The 20,366-nt window shown below is 54.7% G+C and overlaps 1 protein-coding gene across 1 annotated transcript in view; it reads right to left on the bottom strand.

Annotated features, from left to right (window-relative positions):
* The window catches only part of PDE6B (phosphodiesterase 6B), a 29,435-nt gene extending 10,243 nt beyond the window's left edge, over nt 1-19,192 (bottom strand). Inside the window, exons 1-8 of the mRNA XM_067734656.1 lie at nt 18,725-19,192; nt 15,910-16,062; nt 15,489-15,578; nt 2,718-2,858; nt 2,552-2,626; nt 1,587-1,651; nt 716-782; nt 523-570 (exon numbers count right to left, since the gene is read on the bottom strand). Coding sequence (XP_067590757.1) covers nt 523-570; nt 716-782; nt 1,587-1,651; nt 2,552-2,626; nt 2,718-2,858; nt 15,489-15,578; nt 15,910-16,062; nt 18,725-19,192 — 1,107 coding nt within the window. The remainder of the gene's footprint in view (nt 1-522; nt 571-715; nt 783-1,586; nt 1,652-2,551; nt 2,627-2,717; nt 2,859-15,488; nt 15,579-15,909; nt 16,063-18,724) is intronic.
* Nucleotides 19,193-20,366: the final 1,174 nt, after the last annotated feature.

The following is a 20,366-nucleotide window of genomic DNA, read 5'->3' as shown; positions in this document are numbered from 1 at the left end:
CTCCCCAGAGGAGAAGGGAGGCCTTGTCCACAGGGGCAGCCTCGCTGTGTGAGTGCTGTGGTCGCACAGGGTCCCACCCTTGGAAGGCCCCCCGCTTGACTGAGTGCCCTGCTGCCAGGTTCCTAATAATTGTTGACCAAGGGGCCTAGCACCCCCGTCCCAGTGGGCCTTACAGTGGGTCCTAGCTCACATCCCACTGATGCCTGGCCGGTGAAATAGGGACCCTGGCCAGTTCCTGGAGGAGGCCCCGAGACACAAAGCCCGTCTCCACTGGTCCACTTGACCTAGGCCTACTTCAGAAAAGAGCCCGCCCTGGTCATGTGTCCCCACATGGAGCAGACGTGAACCCTCGCCAGGCACAGGCGTGCCCAGCCAACACGCAGACCTGTGTGTACGGAACACGTGTTTGCTGCCGTTAGCCTGTGAGACGTGAGGTTTTTCCCTAAACAGTCCCTCCTTTCTGAGTCACAATGTCTTCTTTCCTAAGTACCACACGCTTTCTATGAATGAATAGACGGGTACCTGAAATTTGAACATTTCATCAGCCTGGGCGTTCATAATGTTACAGATCTGAAAAAGGACCAGAAACACAGTTTCACTTGAAGCGGCCAGATGTACAGTATGACTCTAACATAGACTCTGTCCAAGCTGAGGAGCTTCCAAGTGAGCAAAGCCGGGGCACACGGGCCGGTGGGAAGGGCTCCGGGGGACTCACAAAGCCACTTTCTGCCACGTAGGTTGGAAGGCCACTGGCGAGGGCCCAGTGGTCGGCGGGGGGTGAGCTGTGGGAGAGAAGCAGAGGGTCAGAGGACCAGATGCTCAGCTGTGTGTTCGTGCTGATTCCCGTCTCTGACCCCAGGTGGGCTGTGGGGAGCTGGCAAGGACTGGAAGAAGACGGGGGAGGCCAGGGGTGAGGTCTGGGGGCGCCTGAGTGGCCTCACTCCTCCTCTGCCCACGCTGAGGCCCCTTGCCCTACAGGGGACCGCACGCGTCACCCCTGAGGGCCTGGCCCTGGATCCCAGTCCCTGCATGGGACCTGCGGGCTGGGGTCCTGACAGGCTAGTGGGGCCACGGAGGCCACACGGCCATGCGGCTGTAGGGCTGGTAATGGCCAGCTGCCGCCTGCCAGTCTCTCTGGGCTGCCCTGAGCTCCACGCGACTCTGCTACCCGCTGGGCTGGGTCCCCTCCTGTCCCGCCCCATTGGGTGTGCAGTGTTGGGCCTCCCCTGCCAGGGGCTCTACCTGCTGGGCTGTCTGGGTCAACCAAAACGAGACCCTGAGGGCCTCAAGGGCCAGTCGCTGCTGACAGGGCCGCCTGGACAGCTCATCTGACCCCCTGGGCACCCGCACCAACAGCCGTGGGGCTTCGGGCCTCCTCAGGCCCCCACTCATTTCCTCCCAGACCAGTAAGTGGGCCTCCCTCCCCACCGCATCCTGCCGCGCCCCCCAGCTCAGGGAGCACTAAGGTGTGCGGGGCCGAAGCCGGGGCCGCTGACTCCGCTGCGACAGGTCCTCAGGCCAATCCAGCCGGGGTCCGGGGTGGTCCTGCCCTTGGGCAGTGCTCCTCATAAAACCCCGACACTTACGGGATGACCTTGATGTCTTCCTTGCCATGGAGGATGTAGTCGATGACTTTGTAGAAGACGATTTCCTGAGAAACAGACCCAGCAAGCGTGAGGGGCTTCCCGACGGGAACCCGTCAAGACATATGCCCACATAACTGCACATAGGCACACAGGTGCACACGATGTACACGCGCGCCAACCGTCGTGGGACACACATTACACACTCTGGTTTACATCTGTCTTCCCTCCGTCTGTGTCCCACTCAAGCCCATGCAAAAACTGGGCCCTGTGCTCCTTCACACATATGCACGCAGCTGACCCAGGCCTGTACGTCTGTGACACACACGCGCGCACACACACACACACACACACTCACACACTCACTCACACTCACATAACTATGAGAAGCCGTGGTCACAGCCAGCCTTTGCGCAGAGAATCCTGCATGCACTTGGCACACAGAACCCATGGAATCCTCTGATGCCCTGTTATTATCCCCATTTGACAGGAGGGGAGACTGAGGCATGGCCACGCTCTGAAGTATGACCCGGGTTGGACGCACAATAAGTGACAGAGATACCTGCCCATGTCCCTACCCTGCTCACACACACCCACGAAGCCCCACTCAGGCAGATGTTACAATGATTTAAGAATAGGGCAGCGGGAGGTTAGGGTCAACCAGAACCGATGTTGGTCTTTACAACCAGGCTGACAACCCTTGTCAGGAGACCAGGCCTGGCCCTCGGCCCCAAAGCACTGCAGGGCTGGAGTCAGGGGAGATGGCCCCGGGGGCCTGACCTCTGCAGCGGTCAGATAGCCAGCCGGCCCACAGCCTCGTCCTCGGCGCCCACACCCTTCCCCTAGCCTTCCTTCCCTCTCCCACCCTGGGTCGGGCCGGGACAGGCCCCTTCCCACCCTGGGGTTGGAGCCAGGAAATCCAGGGTGCACGGGCAGGGCCTGTCCCTCCCCCCAACCCCATGACTCACACGGCCGTCAGGTGTGCGTGGGCCTGAGTACGGCGGGGCTTCCCCCATCAGCACAGGCCACACGTCAAAGAATTCCTGGGTGGAGGAGAGAAGGGAGTGAGTCACCGAGTCAGCGGCGGAGCTGGGCGAGGCTGACCGGGAGGTCCCTGGGGCGCTGAGGCCTCACCTTCTCCTTGGTCACGTCCAGGAGGCCCACTGAGTACCGGTCGCAGTTCAGATAGGCCCGCACAGTGTAGAAGGCCTTGTGGAACTGCCTCTCGATGTCCGTCAGCTCCTCAAACACCTTGTTGGCTGACCACAGCAGCACCTGGGGAGTGACACACCTGCGGGTCGCGGCCACACCTGCCCACACCCGGCTGACCACAGCGGCACCTGGGGAGTGACACACCTGCGGGTCGCGGCCACACCTGCCCACACCCGGCTGACCACAGCGGCACCTGGGGAGTGACACACCTGCGGGTCGCGGCCACACCTGCCCACACCCGGCTGACCACAGCGGCACCTGGGGAGTGACACACCTGCGGGTCGCGGCCACACCCGCCCACACCCGGCTGACCACAGCGGCACCTGGGGAGTGACACACCTGCGGGTCGCGGCCACACCTGCCCACACCCGGCTGACCACAGCGGCACCTGGGGAGTGACACACCTGCGGGTCGCGGCCACACCTGCCCACACCCGGCTGACCACAGCGGCACCTGGGGAGTGACACACCTGCGGGTCGCGGCCACACCTGCCCACACCCGGCTGACCACAGCAGCACCTGGGGAGTGACACACCTGCGGGTCGCGGCCACACCTGCCCACACCCGGCTGACCACAGCGGCACCTGGGGAGTGACACACCTGCGGGTCGCGGCCACACCTGCCCACACCCGGCTGACCACAGCGGCACCTGGGGAGTGACACACCTGCGGGTCGCGGCCACACCCGCCCACACCCGGCTGACCACAGCGGCACCTGGGGAGTGACACACCTGCGGGTCGCGGCCACACCTGCCCACACCCGGCTGACCACAGCAGCACCTGGGGAGTGACACACCTGCGGGTCGCGGCCACACCTGCCCACACCCGGCTGACCACAGCAGCACCTGGGGAGTGACACACCTGCGGGTCGCGGCCACACCTGCCCACACCCGGCTGACCACAGCGGCACCTGGGGAGTGACACACCTGCGGGTCGCGGCCACACCTGCCCACACCCGGCTGACCACAGCAGCACCTGGGTGTGAGCTGTCACGCCTGAGACACACACATTCACACGCGCTCTGACCTCGGAGCCCTGGGGGACACTGGTGACGGTGCCTCTCCCAACAGGGCGCCGGCACCAGGCTGAGATCCAAGCGCGTGACTCCCTGCTCCCTGCCTCGGGCCCTGCAAACCTTCTGGAAGGTAAAGTCTCCAGTCTTTGGCCACACCCTGCCGCTCACTGCCTGGTGCTGGCCTCAGGCTGGGTTGGTGAGGGAATGAGTGAAAACTGAAATCGATTGCCACGAGCTTGAAGGGCAAAGATCTGACCAGCCAGCCCTCCATAATTAGCCTGTGAGAAGCTGGGGCTTGAGAACAGGAATTCATTGTTTCCTGGAGGTCAAGTGCTTTTGTGGTCTCTGCAAAGTGAGTTGAGAGTGGCCCTGGCCAGACCCTGCCCCAGACATTGACGCCCAACTGGGCCCCAGGCTGCTGTCCAGGGCCACCCATCGGGCTCTCCTCCCCCCTCCTCAGCCACGGCCCACAGGCAGGTCCCTCTAGACCCCACCCTTTCACACTCACTCACCACCTCCGTGCCCTCTGACCTTTAATAAGGGCGGCCTGGTGCCCAGCCCCTCCGCCTCCACTGCAATTCTTCCTTGCCTGGCTCCCTCCCTGCTGGCCACCCTCGGGGCCCTCTGCAGCACCTGCACCCTTTGTTGTTACAGGTAGGGATGGGCACTGGAGACCCCACTTGCCCTAGGGTCCTTTCACCAGGAGGCAGCCCACTGCCCATCTCGCTCTATTGGTAGGGGAGGCTTTCTCAGCAGCCCGGCCCCACCCTCTCTGTGCCCACTTCTCCCCATTGGTGGAGGAGGCTTTCCCAGCAGCCCGGCCCCGCCCCCTCTGCACCCACTTCCCCCCATTGGTGGAGGAGGCTTTCCCAGCAGCCCGGCCACGCCCCCTCCGTGCCCACCTCTCCCCACTGGTGGAGGAGGCTTTCCCGGCGGTCTGCCCCCGCCACCTCTCTGCCCCGTGTGTCTGAATCGCACTCCCACTGTGACCTCAAAGCTCACTCTGACCAACCACAGGGCCTTTGCACAAGCTCTGTTCTCTGCTTTCACAGCCCTCAGCCCAGAACTTTCTCATCCTTGAGTCTCAGCCTAAAGTGGCTCAGGGAAGGCCCTCCTTGAGCACCTGCGGCACCAGATGCCCTGCGGCACCCCATCTCGTCCCCGGCCTCTCAGATGTACAGTCTCATTGTCTCCGGACTCGACCGCAAACTCCATGAGGTTGGGAGGCACAGCTTTTTCATGGCTAGAGCAGCGCCTGGCCCCTGAGTGCTCAGCCTGCATTTGCAGAGTGCGTGGGAGGCGGCGAGATTCGCTGTTCTAAGGATCTTTAATCCTCCCAGCATTCAGAGGGCAGAACCTCACTATCCCATTTTACAGGTGGGGAACCTGAGGTCTCGAAGTTACTTGACTTTCCCGAGGTCACAGAGCTGGGGAGCCGCAGATCGGCATCCTTACCCAATGCGCGTGGGGGGAAGGTAGAGTTCCGTGCCGGGTGCATTCATTTCCAGGCCGTTAGCGGCAGGGGACTGAGGTGCTTAGTCACCAGCTGACAGAGGAAGGACATGCAGGGCAGTGGGTGTGGGTGACCATGGAGCCCCCCCTCCCCCGACACATGTGCGAGACTCCCAGGTGGCAGGCTCTCTAAGAGACCCGCGTGCCAGTGAGAGCAAGTCTGTGAGTGTGGGTGTGTGCGAATGTGTGCATCTGAGTGTGAGTGTGTGTGAGTGCTAGTCTCCTGTGTATCTATCCCACAGGTAGTCGCTGAGCTATCCCTGGGTACCAGTCCTGGTTGGGACCAGAACCCATGTCACAGATGTCAGGGTGGGGGAGGTCAGGCGCTCAGGGATGTCCTGGACAGCTGAGCTCAGGGGTGAGGGTATCTGGGCCACACACCTAATTTCTGAGCCATCTGAGTAATTCAGTCCCCAAACTCATCCCCTAGGAGGGGGACAGAGTGAGAAGGTGTCCCCGCACAGCCTCTAGGCGAGACCTTCCTCCACTCTCCACCCTGTCCCCTCCTTCTGTCCCAGCAGAGAGTGTCCTGTCTCCCCTGCCCTTCCAGTGCGCCAGTCGGACCAAGGACCAGTCCCCACGTTGGACCCTGCTCTGAAGCAGGTACTAATATAGCCCCAAGGAAACGGGGGCTCAGCGGGCCAGGCAGCGTGTACACGGTGGTCTGAAGCCAGGAGCGCGGGCCACCCCAGGCCTCTGCCCTTCCCTTCTTCCTGTTTCCATTTTTAACTCTGTGAGTTGAGTCCAGGGTGCACCCTGAGTGAGGTGCAGGCATCTTCGGAGGCACCTGTAGCCACTGCCAGGTCAGGGTTTAGAGTTTTCCAGCCCCCAAGAAGGGGGCTTTCACTGCCAAGGGAGTGGGTTCAATCCCTGTTTGGGGAACTAAGATCTCACAACCCATGCGACCAAAAAATAAATTAAATTAAATTAAAAATTAAGAAAATTACATTAAGGCAAAGGTAATAAATATGGAAATGCATTGCTTCCTCATTATTTCGCTACAGTTCACTGTTATTCATACTCCTAAGGTTTCTGATGGTGGAAAGAAGGTCCACACTGTGGCCCGTCTCTTCCCAACCTCGCGTCCAGTGACATCGCGGTGGGAGCTGCGATGACAGAACCAGCCTGCACCGCCCGGGGTGGAGGAGAGCCAGCCCCTCCTTGTTGCTTCAGACTCACATATCCTGACCTCTGAACGCTTCCACTTGTTCGCAGGTCAGGGCTGCGTGACAGCATTTGAGCCTGTATGCTCTCTCTGTAGCTCCTGCATCGGGACGTCTCCCACCCCATCCTGGGAGGGGCAGCACACATGCTCCAGTCTTCACACCAGCCAGTGGGTCGTGGACAAAAGCACAGCCTGGGGGGCAGCACGGAGGCCAAGGCCCTGCACCCCTGGGGACTTTCATCCAGCTGTGGTGCAACATGGACCGTTGGGCAGGGGGAACCACAGCTAAAGCTGGCCAGTCAGCTTGACGCAGCAGGTCTGAGATAAATTCCAACATCCCAGGGCCAAACCTATGATTTCTTTGTTGCTTCTATGGCCTCTGACCAAAGTGGCTGAGACACTCTCAAAAAGGGATTAACGGGAGCCCCTGAGCCAGAGTCCATGGAGATAGTGATCAGGAAGGACTGACAGTGGTTCTTGACTTGGGGAGGGGGGCCTAGGACCCTGGAGGGCTGCTAAGGTCTGGGGGAGGGAAGGGTGGGCACTGTGCTGAGAACTGCTTTAATTGGAGGTCGGGGCTCCCCTACAGCACGAGGAAGAAGCGGGCACCAGGCTGAACCACAGGCAACGTGGCAGCCAGGCTTGGTTCATTTTAGACTTTTTTCAAAAAGAGCTGTGAGGTAGAGCTGTGAAGTAATTAGGTTTCTTTAAAATGCCATTCAGAGTGTAAGGTCTCAGAAACGGCTTTCTACTGGGATTAGGCAATGTCTGAGTGGAAATCAAAGTACTTAATTGAGACGTGTATGCCCATTGTTGGAAGTCCCCGTTAGAACTCCCACCGAAAGCACGTCTGTACATGCACGCGGTCTGAAGAGCTGGAAACGAGTCTCCAGATAGTCGTGTTTCCTAAGTGTCAGAAATTCATTTGCTGGAATGATATTTATTGCCTGCTTTAGGTCTGGTATAACTGGACAACAGAACAGACAAAAATCCCCAACTCTTAGAATTCACTTTCTAAAGCGGGGAGGGGGTGGCAGCTAGAACATGAACAAACCAACCAACCAGATGGCTTGGCACAGGGAGATGAGTAAATGCAGGAGATACGGCAGGTGGAGTTGGGTAGGGAATACAGGGCCAGAGTGTGGGGATGCTCAGGTCGGGGGAGATCTCTCCACGGAGGAGCCATGGGGTGTGTGGGACAGTATTCTTGGCAGAGGGACCTGCAAATACAGAGGCCCCTGAGGGGAGCATGGCTGGGGCGGAATGGTGGAATGGGGTGAGCCAGAAAGGTGCAGGGGAGTCCCTGAAGACCACCAAGTGACAGGACCTAAGTTTTCAAAGTGTGGCTCTGACTGCTGAGTTGGGGTGGCTGATGAGAGGTGCAGAAGGACAGGGACCCTGAGACAGTCTGCATGAGAGGGAGCAGAAAAGTGGGGTATCCAGAGAGGGAGGTGGGGACTCAGGACATGACAGGCAGAGAATCAAAACCCTGGCTTCTCCTGAGACCTGTCTTTCTTACAGAGGGAACACAATCCCCTGGGGGAGATCCACTGGGGGAAAGTGTGTGTGGTGGGGTAAGACCCAGAAAATGCTCCAGACGTGCCTCACTAGGCCCGCACCTGGGGTATGTGGGGCTGGATTTGAATCTTGCCTTGAGGCAACTGTTATGGAGCTGCTGATACGAATTTGGGGAGATGTCTTCACAGCAGTTAGGTTAAGGGGCTTGGCCGAGAGGAAGCTGGGAGAAAGCAAGCCTCAAAGCAAGAGCAGAATGAGAGCCACTCAGAACACCTCCTCCAAGGGAGATGGGCTAGACCTCACCTAGGGCAGATGGACACACAGCGAGAATATTTGGAGAAATAAAGCCTGGGAACCCCTGGAATTTGATGAAAGACATGCATATTTCCACCCAAGAAGTTCAAAACACACCAAGTAGGATGAACTCAAAGACACCCACACCAAGACACATTATAATCAAGCTGTCGGAAGACAGAATCTTGAGAGCAGCGAGAGAAGTGACTTATCGCATACAAGGGATCCTCAGTAAGTTTATCAGCAGATTTCTCATCAGGAACTTTGGGCCCAGAAGGCAGTGGCCTGATGTATTCAAAGTGCCTAAAAGAAGAAGAAAAAATAACGGCAAAGCTGTCCTTCAGAAGCGAGGGAGAAATTGACGTCCCCAGAAAAACAAAAGCTGAGGGGGTTCATGACCACTAGACCTGCCCTGCAAGAGCTGTCCTGCAGGTGAAATGAAAGGACCTCAAAGCTGTATGGAGAAATAAAGATCCCAGCAAAGGTAAATACATGAGCAATTACAACAATTGCTGGAATTATTGTAACGATGAAAACTATAAAACATCGCTGAAATAGATTAAAGGAGACACAAATACTTAAAAAGGCATCCTTTGCTCATGAATTGGAAGACTTAATATTGTTACAGTGTCAATACTACCCAAAGTGACCTACAAATTGAATGTAATCCGTATCAAAATCTCAATGATGTTTTTGCAGAAGTAGAAAAACCCATCCTAAAGCTCATATAGACGCTCAAGGGACCCTGAATAGTGAAAACAATCTTGAGAAAGAACAAAACCGGAGGCCTCATATCTTCTGATTTCAAAGCATAGTACAAACCTGTATTAATCAAAACATGTGATACTGGCATAAAGACAGACCTACAGACCAAAAGAATAGCTTATAGAGTCCAAAAATAAACCCTAGCATATATGGCCAAATGATTTCTGACAAGAATGCCAAGACCATTGAGTGGGGAAAGGGCAGTCTTTTCAACAAATGGTACCAGGAAAGCTAGATATCCACATGCAAAACTATGAACTTAGAAGAAAACACAGGAAAAAAGCTTCATGACATTGGATTTGTCAATGATTGCTTGGATATGACTTGAAAGACACTAACAACAAAAGAAAGAAATAGCAAACTGGACTTTCTGAAAATTAAAAACCTTTGTGCATCAAAAGACACCATCAACAGAGTAAAAAGGCAATGCCCATGGGAGAAAATATTTGCAAATCACACTTCTGATAAGGGATTAATACCCAGATTATGTAGAGAACTCCTAAAATTCAACAACAAGAACAAAAACAAACAACCAGATTTAAAAATGGGCAAAGAACTTGAATAGACATTTCTCCAAAGAAAAAATACAAATGACCAATAAGCATATGAAAAGATGACCAATATCATTAATCATTAGGGGAATGCAAATCAGAACTACAGTCAGAACTAACTAACAGCCGTTAGGATGACTAGTGTTAAAAACAAAACAAAACAGAAAACAAGTATTGGCAGGGATGTGGAAAAATCGGGACTGCCTTGCACTGTTGGTGGGAATGTAAAATGGTGTAGACACTTTGGAAAACAGTATGGAAGTTCTTTAAAAAATTAAACAGAATTACCATATGATCCATCATTTCCACTTCTGGGCATACACTCAAAAGAATTGAAAGCAGGGTTTCAAAGAGGTATTTGTACACCCATGTTCACAGCGGCATTATTCATAATGGCTAAAATGTGGAAGCAACAAAAGTGTCCAGCAACAGATGAATAGATAAGCAAAATGTGGCCTATACATACAATGGAATACTATTCAGCCTTAAAAAGGAAGAAAACTCTGTAATATGATACAACAGGGATGAACCTTGAGGACATTCTGCTCAGTGCAATAAACCAGTCACAGAAAGATGAATACTGTAGGGTTGCACCTGTATGAGCTAAACTCATAGAAACAGAAAGTAGAATGTGGTTTCCAGGGGCTGGGATGGGGGTACCGGGGAGTTAGTGCTTAATGAGGATAGAGTTCCAATTTGGGAAGCTGTGTAGAGTTCTGGAGATGGACGGTGGAGATGGTTGTGCAACATGAATGTAGTTAATACCACTGAACTGTAGATTAAAAATGATTAAGATAGTAAATTTTTTGTTATGTGTATTTTACCACAATGAAAATAATTGGGAAAAATTAAAGGGATGCAGAAATATATACCATGCTGACACCAATCAAAAGAAAGCTAAATAGTTATATTAATTTTATACAAAGCAGACTTCAGAAGAAGAAAAATGATCAGGAGTAAAGAGGGCTATTACATAACGATAAAGGGGTCATTTCTCCAAGAAGACATAACAGCCCTTACTGTGTATGCTCCTAACAATGGAGCATCAAATTCCATAAAGAAAAACTACTAGAACTGCAAGAAGCAATGGATAAATCCACTACTATAGCTGGAGACGTCAATGTTCTTCTTTCAGTGAATTGATAGATCCAGCAGGCAGAAAATCAGTAAGAAAATAGTTGAACTAAACAGCAATGGATATAATGAATATCTACAGACTACTTCATCCAACAACAGCAGAATACACATTCTTCTCAGGGTCACATGGGACATTCGCCAAGAGAGACCATACTCTGGGCCACAAAACACATCTTAACACATTTGAAAGAATTAAAAATCATAAAGAATACACTTTCATACCACAGGGCAATAAGCTAGAAGTCATTAACAGAAAGATGTTGGAAAATTCCAAAATAGATTAAAGCATACACTTCTGATTAATACATTTCTCTTGAGAAGAAGTCTCAAGAGAAATTTAGAAAGATGTCGAACTAAATGAAAATGGAAATGCATACATGTCAAACTTTGTGGGATGCAGTGAAAGCAGTGCTTGTAGGGAAATTTACAGCATTGAATGTACATATCAGAAAAGAAGAGAGATCTAAAATCAATAATCTAATCCTAGGAAACTAGAAAAAGAAGGCTAATTTAAGCCTAAAGGAGGCAGAAGAAAATAAGTAATAAATTGTAAAACTCTCTGCCCCCCAATTTAATAATCTAGATTAAATAGCTTAGATTAAATAAATGTTTCAACGCCTTGAAAGACACAAACTACCAACACCCACAGAAGGAGGAATAGAATAATCCTAATAGAGCTATAAGTATTAAAGACATTGGATCAATAATTAATAACCTTCCAAAAAGAAACCACCAATCCCTGATGGATTCACTGGCGAATTCTACAAAACATTTAGGGAAGAAACTACACCAATTCAGTACAATCTTTTCCAGAAAATAGAAGCAGAGGAAGACATTTTAACCCATTCCCTGAGGCCAGCATTACCCTAATACAAAAACCAAATAAAGCCATTACAAGAAAGAAAAACTACAGGCCAAAATCTCTCGTGAGCATAGGTACAAAAATTCTTAACAAAATATTAGTGAAACAAATGCAATAGTATATATAAATAATTATGCTCCGTGACCAAGTGAGAGTTATCCCAGGTGCACAAGGCTGGTCCAGCATTTGAAAATCAATTAATGTAATCCACCATATTACCAGGCTAAAGAAGAAAAAAATAACACGATCACATCAATTGATGGAGAAAAATATTTGACAGAATCGAACACTCATTCGGAATAAAAGCTCTCAGCAAAGTGGAAATAGAGGGGAACTTGGTCAACTAGATAAAAATTCTACAAAAACCCTACAGCGAATGTCATACCTGATGGTGAGAAACTGGTTCTTTCCCTAATACTGGGAGCCAGACAAGGATGCCCCTCTTACCGCTCAGTCAGCATCGTACTGAAAGTCCTAGCGAACGCAACAAGGCAAGGAAAGGAAGAACAATGGATAGACGTGGGTAGGGAAGGAGGAAAACTGTCTTTGTTTGCAGATGACATGATCATCTATGTGAAAATACCAAGGGATCAATCTTTAAAACCTCTTGGAACTAGTTATTGTCTTAAGGTCACAGGATAACAAGGTTGACATACAAAAGTCAGCTGCTTCCCTTTATACCAGCAATGAACAATTGGAACTTGAAATTAAGAACACAATACCACTTACATTAGTATATACAGGATGGGTAAACAATAAGGCCCTACTGTACAGCACAGGGAACTATATTCAATATCCTGTGATAAACCATAATGGAAAAGAATATTCAAGAAGAATGTATGCATATGTACAATTGAATCACTTTGCTGTACAGCAGAAATTAACACAACATTGTAAATCAACTACACTCGATTTAAAAAAAAGAGAATGTACAACTTCTGTTTTCCCAAATGCACTGGTAAGAGAATGAAAAGACAAGCTATACTTCTGGAGAAAATATTTGTAAAATACATATCTGTTAAAGGACGTAAACCCCAGTTTTACAAAAAAACTCTTAAAACTAACCAGTAAGAAAACAGACAACATAATTTTAAATTGGGCAAAAGATCTGAACAGACACCTCACCAAAGAGTAGGATATACAGTTGGCAAATGAGTATATGAAAAGATCCTCCACATCATTTGTCATTAGAGAGTTGTAATTTAAAACAATAATACGAAACTCCTATTAGAATGACTAAAATCTAAATAACTGACAATACCAAAAGCTGACAAGGATGCAGAGTGACAGGAATTTTCATTCATTGTTGATGGGAATGTGAAACGGTACAGCCACTTCTGCACAGTTTCTAACAGAGTTAAACACAATTACACCATATTATCCAGCAATCACACACCTTGGTATTAACTCAACTGAATTGAAAACTTGTACCCACACAAAACCCTGTCTACAAATGTTTATAGCAGTTTTATTCATAACTGCCCCAAGCTGGAAGCAGTCAAGATGTCCTTCCATGGGTGAGTGGCTAAATAAATTGTAATGCATCCAGACACTGGAATACTATTCAGCAACAAAAAGAGATGGGCTGGGAGGGGATATGGGGATGTATGTATATGCATAGCTGATTCACCTTGTTATAAAGCAGAAACTAACACACCATTGTAAAGCAATTGTACTCCAATAAAGATGTTAAAAAAAAAAGAAATGGGCTACTAAGCCATGAAAAGACACGGAGGAACCCGAAATGCATATTACTAAGTGAAAAAAGCCAGTCCTAAGAGGTTCCATACCATATAATTCCAAGTGCATGACATTCTACAAAAGGCAAAACTATGGAGACAGTGACAATATCAGTAGTTGTCAGGGCTTTGGTGGAGGTGGGGGTCTTTAGGGTGGTGAAATGATTCTTTATGACACTGTAATGGTGGGTACATGTCATGATGTATTTGTCAAGACCTGTAGAAATTTACGGCACAAAGAATGAACCATAGTGTTTGCAAATTTAAAAATCATTTGGGGGGCTTCCCTGGTGGTGCAGTGGTTGAGATATCCGCCTGCCAGTGCAGGGGACGCGGGTTCGGGCCCTGGTCTGGGAGGGTCCCACGTGCCGCGGAGCGGCTGGGCCCGTGCGCCACAACTGCTGAGCCTGCGCTCTGGAGTCCATGAGCCACAGCTGCTGAAGCCCGCGCGCCTGGAGCCCTTTCTCCATGGCAGGAGAGGCCACCGCAGTGAGGGGCCCACGCACCGCAGCGAAGAGAAGCCCCTGCTTACTGCAGCTAGAGAAAAGCCCGCGCGCGGCAGCGATGACCCAACGCAGCCAATAAATAAATTAATTAAAAAAAAAAAATCATTTGGTAGGTTGGGGGATTCCAGGAAAGAATGCAGACTGTGACAAGAGAATGCAAGAGACCTCCTCACGGAAGCGGGTGGGGAAAAGGTGCTGACCTCAGCGTTTTTGGAGATGCATGGCGTCTGCAAGAGTAAAGGCAAAGGAACTGCACACATCTCTGTGCTCCAGCGATGAGCTTGTTTCTCATGGGTCACAGGTACCCTGCTGCACGCGTGCAAGGGGGCTGGACAACGACGTTAAGTGGACGGCAGAGGACGGGAGCCAGGGGTCTCCGTGTAGCGTGGGGGGGGGCCAGAACGATCCACGTGGGGGGGGGCGGAGGCCAGAACGATCCATGTGGGGATGATGGGGGTTGGTGGCATCAGCAAGAACTCAGGCTTAACTTGATACAGGTGCAGGTGGTTACACGCAGAAGTATTTACAGACGTGCACCTGCATGGGCTTGTAGACACACACCTATCTCCTCGCTCCGTCAGCTGAGAGGACCTAGAAGCTGTGACACGCCAAGCCAAGATCACACCTGGTGCCCAGGTCGTTGTTTCTAAGACCGTCTCCAGCAAAAAGAACCAGTACTCCCTGAGGAATGGCTAATTCCAGGACTGGGCCGGACAATACAAATGAGATGGAAGCATTTTGTAGTGCCAGAGAATGAGGAGGTGCAGAACCCCCAAACCAAAAAAATCCACCCACCAAACAACCAAACAGATGGGGTCGATGGGCAGGTCAGAGGGCGCAGGAGCTGCTGAGAAAACAGGCTGAGCAAAGAAATCAGTCGGGTCGCGCCGGAAACACCCGAGAGTCCCGACTCACAGACAAATGTCGGAAGGAAAGAAGCGGGCCGAACAAATCCCCCGTGCAACCCCGTCCCCACAGCGTGGGGCTGAGTCCACCTGGTGGCCTTCTGACGTGCCCTCCGGAGCCCCACGCTGCAGTCCCGCTGGCCGCAGGCTTCCAGCTCCTCTGCGGCCTCAGGCCCTGCCCAGTGCCCTCTCTCACGCCCTGCCCGCCCCACCGTGTCCGCGCCCCCTACCGCCTTCTGCACGGGCCACAGAGGGTGGAGCGCCGTGTCCCCCCGGGGCCCCCGGGCCTCCTCGCTCAGGGGGAAGCCGACTGCAGTCCTGGAAGCCATTGCTCTCCTGTGTGGCCAGAGGCAGAACCCACCGGGAGGCTCGGCCGCGGACTGTGGGACCCTCAGCCCCTGCTCTACGGTCATAATCCGCCCCTGCTCCTTCCACAGAAGGCTTGAGGCAGCTTCTAGGGAGGAATGCTGACGCCCGTGTTTGCAGGTGGTCACAGCCCCGGGGCCCGAGGGCGAGGCACCCGGCCTCGCTGCCCTCAGCTCGGCATACTCACAGCTCTGCGTCCGCAGCCACGAAAGCCCCGGGCCCTCTCCCTCGGCTGCCCAGGTGCCCACAGAACCATGTGCCTCTGTCCAGAGACCAGGGTGGGGGGACCTGGCCACACTCAGGCAGCCCGGAGGGCCTGGAGCCGGCGGGGGTGCCCTGGCTGGCAGCACGTGCGGGTACCTGGCCTCGGCGTGTCTCGCAGTTGTGCAGGTAGCTCAAGTGGTAGATCTTCAGGTTTAACGTCCCGAAGTTCAGATACTTCAGGAAAACCTGAAACGGGAGTTGTGGCGACAGCAGGTCAGAACCCTGGTTTTCAGATGTGTGCCCAGGTGTGCGTTTGTGGAGGAGACACCCAGCTGCCTGGAGGCGGGGCCGCACGCGCAGCATGGACCTCAGCCTGCAGGCCGTGGACTTGTACACAAATGTGTAGATGAGCCCTCGGAGCCGAGCCTAGGAGAGGTGCCTACACAGACGTCACCTGCCAGGCGTGGGCCCCGCCAGGCACTGGACCGTGAAGACCCGGGGACAGACGTGTGTGTGCGTCCAGAGGGCTCCCGGGGACAGACGCGTGTGCGCGTCCAGAGGACTCCCGGACACTCACGTCTTCATCTTCACTTGTGAAACACGGGCCGTCCAGCTTGTTCACAGCCATGATCACAGCCACAACATCTTTGCCGTTCATGATGGGCGTGGCCAGGATGTTCCTTGTCACATATCCGGTCAGCTCATCAGCAAAGGAGCTGAAGTGGGGACACTGCAAGGCAAGAGGAGAGAAGGGAGAGGCCGTCGCTCTGCGGACCTGGAGTCTTGGTCTCCCTGGTCCCTGGGGGTCAGGGCTAAGCTGCCCAGGCCAGGGCTGAGACCCACGTGGCCATGCCCCGGGTATCAGGAGCCTGGGAAGCACATGAGGACACAGCCAATGGCCTGCCCTCGGGGCTCCAGCCTGCCTTAGTCTCTATCACCCCATCTCAGAGCGAGCGACCCCCAGCTCTCGATCCACGGGCTCTGCAGAGGCCTTGCAGGCTCTGCACGCCCCCTGGGCTGCGGGCAGACCTAGCTCCTCCCACGTCTGCTGCCATCTGGCCGACTGGCCTTCTAGATGTCTCCTGAGTCTGTCTAGTCTGCCTGTCCCCAAGCCCCTCCTTGTCTAGGCTGCCATCTCCTGCTGCCCTCAGCCACCCTGGGCCACCTCCCATACCCAGGACCTATCTGCCACGCCCCGGGGGGCGTCTCCTGGGCCCACGCTCCAGCGGGCTTCCTGCCCCAAGATGAGACCTTTGCCCAACTCTGGCCCCCAGGGCAGGTTCCTCCAGCCTTAGAGTTGCTCTTTGGGGCCTCTCCCTAGTCAGGGGCCAGTGGAAGGGCTCTCAGGTCTGTCTCCACAGGGAACAGCTCATCTGAGCTTTGTCCTGGCCCAGTTGATTGAGTGCGACCAGCCTCAGGCCCATTGCCCCTGATCTCACTGCCAGAAACACCTGCCCGCCCCTGTCCCCATTCCGAGGATCGGCATCCACCCTCCGCCGCACAGAGAGGACCTGGGCCTTGGTGTTTCCCTGCCCCTCCGGCCCAACCCACTTCTTTAAAGTGCCCCCAGCTCTCTGCTTCCACTGCCCAGACCCAGCCATCGGTCACCACAGCATCCCGGGCCCCCCGCCTCCTGACCCAGCTGTGCTCCGCACGGCTTGTGCAGTCCTGCCCCCTCCTCCCTCCTCTGAGCCACCCCGGCTCCTGGGAATTTCTTCCCACGGCCAGCCGCCCACCTCGACAGGGTCTAGATGCCTTGGCGACATGCCGGACCCTCTGGGACCTCCTGCCCGGCTGCCTCCCCATGAGCCCTGGGGTCTCAGGGGCCACAGAGGGGTGGCGGGGTGACATCACAGCCCTGCGGCGCCCCCTCTGGCCACCGCTGTCCACACCCCCCCGCCACGGTGGGACACAGGCTCTGCCTCAGTTTCCCCTCATAAAGTGACATCTGGGCTTCATGATACACTTATTGGAGACTCGACTTTTTGCTGATTTTGACCCTGATCTCTGCTCCACTGCAGCATAGCCCTGATGATTAAGGTGAATGCCATGCCCCTGCCCCATGAAGGAGGCATCTAGCGTGCTGGGCAGTTGTGGAAACATCAGAGGGAGCTGAGCCCCAGGGAGAGACAGCCCCACCCCGGGGCAGGCACAGGCAGTTTGAACCAGACCCTCAGAGACACCAAGAGCACAGGTGGGGGGTGCAGCTGGAGGCTCACAGAAGGGAGGGGGCAAGATGTAGTGGGAGAGGCGGGGGTGGCAGGGGAGGCACTCATTGTAGCCCCCCATTCCCCCCATTCCTGCCGCACTTCTGTTCCTGGTAATTTATGCTCCTGACATCCCAATTCACGGGTGACCCGTTTCCTAAAAAGGAAGTGAAGATGAAGCTAATCTGAGAGATTACTATATTCAGGTCGCTGGGCCGAGGCTTGTTTGAGCAGATAAGTTTAAGAGGATTGCAGCTGAGGAGCCAGGGGTCTGGGGGTCCGTCCACACGTCCGTTTGTCTCCAGGAACGAGGGGACATTGGCTGCTTTGGCAGAGGCCTGTCCCGCTGGGTAACGCCCTCTGGATTCCTTCACAGAAAGTGGAGGAGGTGAGCCAGCCCGAGGCTGCTGCTTCCCGCTCCCAGGCCATAGCAGCAGCCCTCTCTGGGGTGGGACGGAGGGGACGGCAGAAGGCGGCCAGCTCTCCCTGCGCCCCCTCGGGGCCTTGTCCCTCACACGTGTCCAACAGGCGTGGTTCCCCCCAGTCCCAGCCGCCCTCTCCCCTGGGGCATCTGTCCTCCTGGCACCCCGCCCCACCCCCAGAAGTGTCATTGGCCTCCCCCTCCCTCCCGTCCAACCAGAACCTGTCCTCCCAGACTTCTCCGCTCCAGGCATTCACTGCGTCCACCCCTCCTGCTCCCTCCTGGACCAGCTGCTGCTGCTGCTTCTTCTTTTTTGGCTGTGATGCCTGCAGATCTCAGTTCCAGGATTGAACCCAGGCCGTGGCAGTGAAGCTGGCGAGTCCTAACCATTGGACGACCGGGGAACCTGGACCAGCTTCTCCTGAACCCCCAAACTTGCTTGCCCCAGTGAGCAGTATGGTTAGGGCTCTGGGGTCCACTGGCCCCTCCATTCTGGGCCTCTGCGCCAGCCCCTGCTCAGACGCCATCCTCCCAAACCCCCATCCAGGGAATCATAGGTCAAGGGGGCAGCAGGGCCTGCCCAAGCTGCCCTCCCAGCCACCCCAGGGCCTCCTTCCTTCCCGCGAGCTCTGGCCTGGACCTGTTCCACTTGCCTCTCTGGCCGCCTTCCTAAAAGCCGAGGGCCCCCTCACAGCCAGTGGGCTGACCCATCCTTCGGGGACTGTGGGAACACTTCGCCAACTCCCACGAGGCCCAGGACCCACCTCCGTCACATCCTTGACATTCACCACCTTCTTGGTCTGAGCCACGTGGCCCACGACCCCAATGTCCAGTGGGAAGAAGATCTCGGAGTCAGGAGGCACCAGGCAGTCCTCCAGGGCGCTGCCGGGCTGCACACTGAAGAGGCGCGTGGCGAGCTCGGCCGTGCCATTGCGCTGGCGGTACATGAAGAGGCTGCAGCGGTCGGCATGCAGGATGGAGCAGAGACGCCGCAGGATCTTGAAGACCACGCGCTCCATGTTCACGCTCTCCTGCATGTCCTGCACCAGCTCGAACAGGGCCGTGCTCTCCTCCACCTGGCACAGCTCTTGGAAACTGGTGCAGCCCGCCGGGCACCCATCCTCGCAGGCGCTGGCCACATCCTCAGGGCTCAGCTTCTTTCCAAAGTACTGGTCCGCAAAGCCAGGGTTCTGGTCCAGGAACGTCTGCACCTGCTCCTCGCTGAGGCTCATGGTGTCCGGCTGCCCGTCTGACAGAAGCGGCAGCCCCCAGCGCACAAGGCCCTCCCGCAAACACTGTCATCAGCAAAGCCTTTCTTAGCGCTGATTACCGTACCAGCTGGCGCGCCCACGCCTGCTCTCCCTCCCTCCCCTTAGGTCCCGGACTGCCCGCTTCCTTCCTGGAAAATCAGACCCCCTGGACTGGGGGCTGCAGCGGGACAGCTCAGGGCCTTCTGCCTGAGGCAGGGATCCTGGGCGCTGGGATAAGCCCTCACACCCAACCCCTGGAGAGGGGTAACCCCTGGAGAGGGGTAACCCCTGGAGTGCCATGACCCCTTCTGCCTGAGCGGCCGCCCGAGGACTTGGGATGGTCCGACAGGTAGCTCCAAGTCTCTTGGGCCCCAGACCCGGGCTGAGGTGTGGTGGGGTGGCAGGGCACCAGCTCTGCCTTGGGGAGGTGGAGGGACTCCCGACAGGGCTGCCCACGTCCACGGAGGGAAGTGGGGAGAAGGGAGGAAGGTGTGGGGGTGCGACCGTAAGGGGGGCCTTTCCCTTCTCTTCTGTGGCGAGAAGGCGGCTCTTGTCTGTTAAGAGGCAGCAGCCTTAGTTAGAAATGGTCCTGGCGAATGCCCAGCACGCATCTCCCTTTCGGCCTAATTCCTACTTATTGGGACCCTTATTCATGCTGCTGGACCCTCTCCTTGCATAGCGCCCACAGCTGCAGTGCCGGCACTGCCATATTTACCGACGGGATCATTCCTGAGCGTCCGTGCCTCAATCAGGGGTCCCTGGGCCCAGACGGCAGCCAGCTCTCCCGCTGAGGGCGCGGCCGTCCTCCCCCGAGTCAGACAGTCATTAGCCTCCCTGTGAGCCAGGATGCGATAAGAGAGGTTGGGGGTTACGACTGGAGGACTCATCCCAGGTCAGTCTGACTCTCTGGTTGCAGGAGTGCCCTTCACGCCACACAGAAACCATGTGCAGATGTGTGTGCATACGTGAGTGTGTGTGCTTACATGTGCGTGGGTGCTGGGTGCACACGAGGACGAGGGTGTGTGCGTGCGTGAGTGCGCACGTGTGCCCGGGGACTGCTGGACAGCTGGGGGTGGGAGCTCTGTCCACGGTGTGACACATCACACCGCGATGTGTGTGTGACCAGCCGCACACATCAGTCACGAAGGTTGGGTGG

The sequence above is a fragment of the Pseudorca crassidens genome, chromosome 4, assembly GCF_039906515.1.
Source record: "Pseudorca crassidens isolate mPseCra1 chromosome 4, mPseCra1.hap1, whole genome shotgun sequence".
NCBI classification, from domain to species: domain Eukaryota; kingdom Metazoa; phylum Chordata; class Mammalia; order Artiodactyla; family Delphinidae; genus Pseudorca; species Pseudorca crassidens.
Note: the sequence above shows the minus strand (reverse complement) of the source record. Positions and strands in the feature narration are given on the sequence as shown.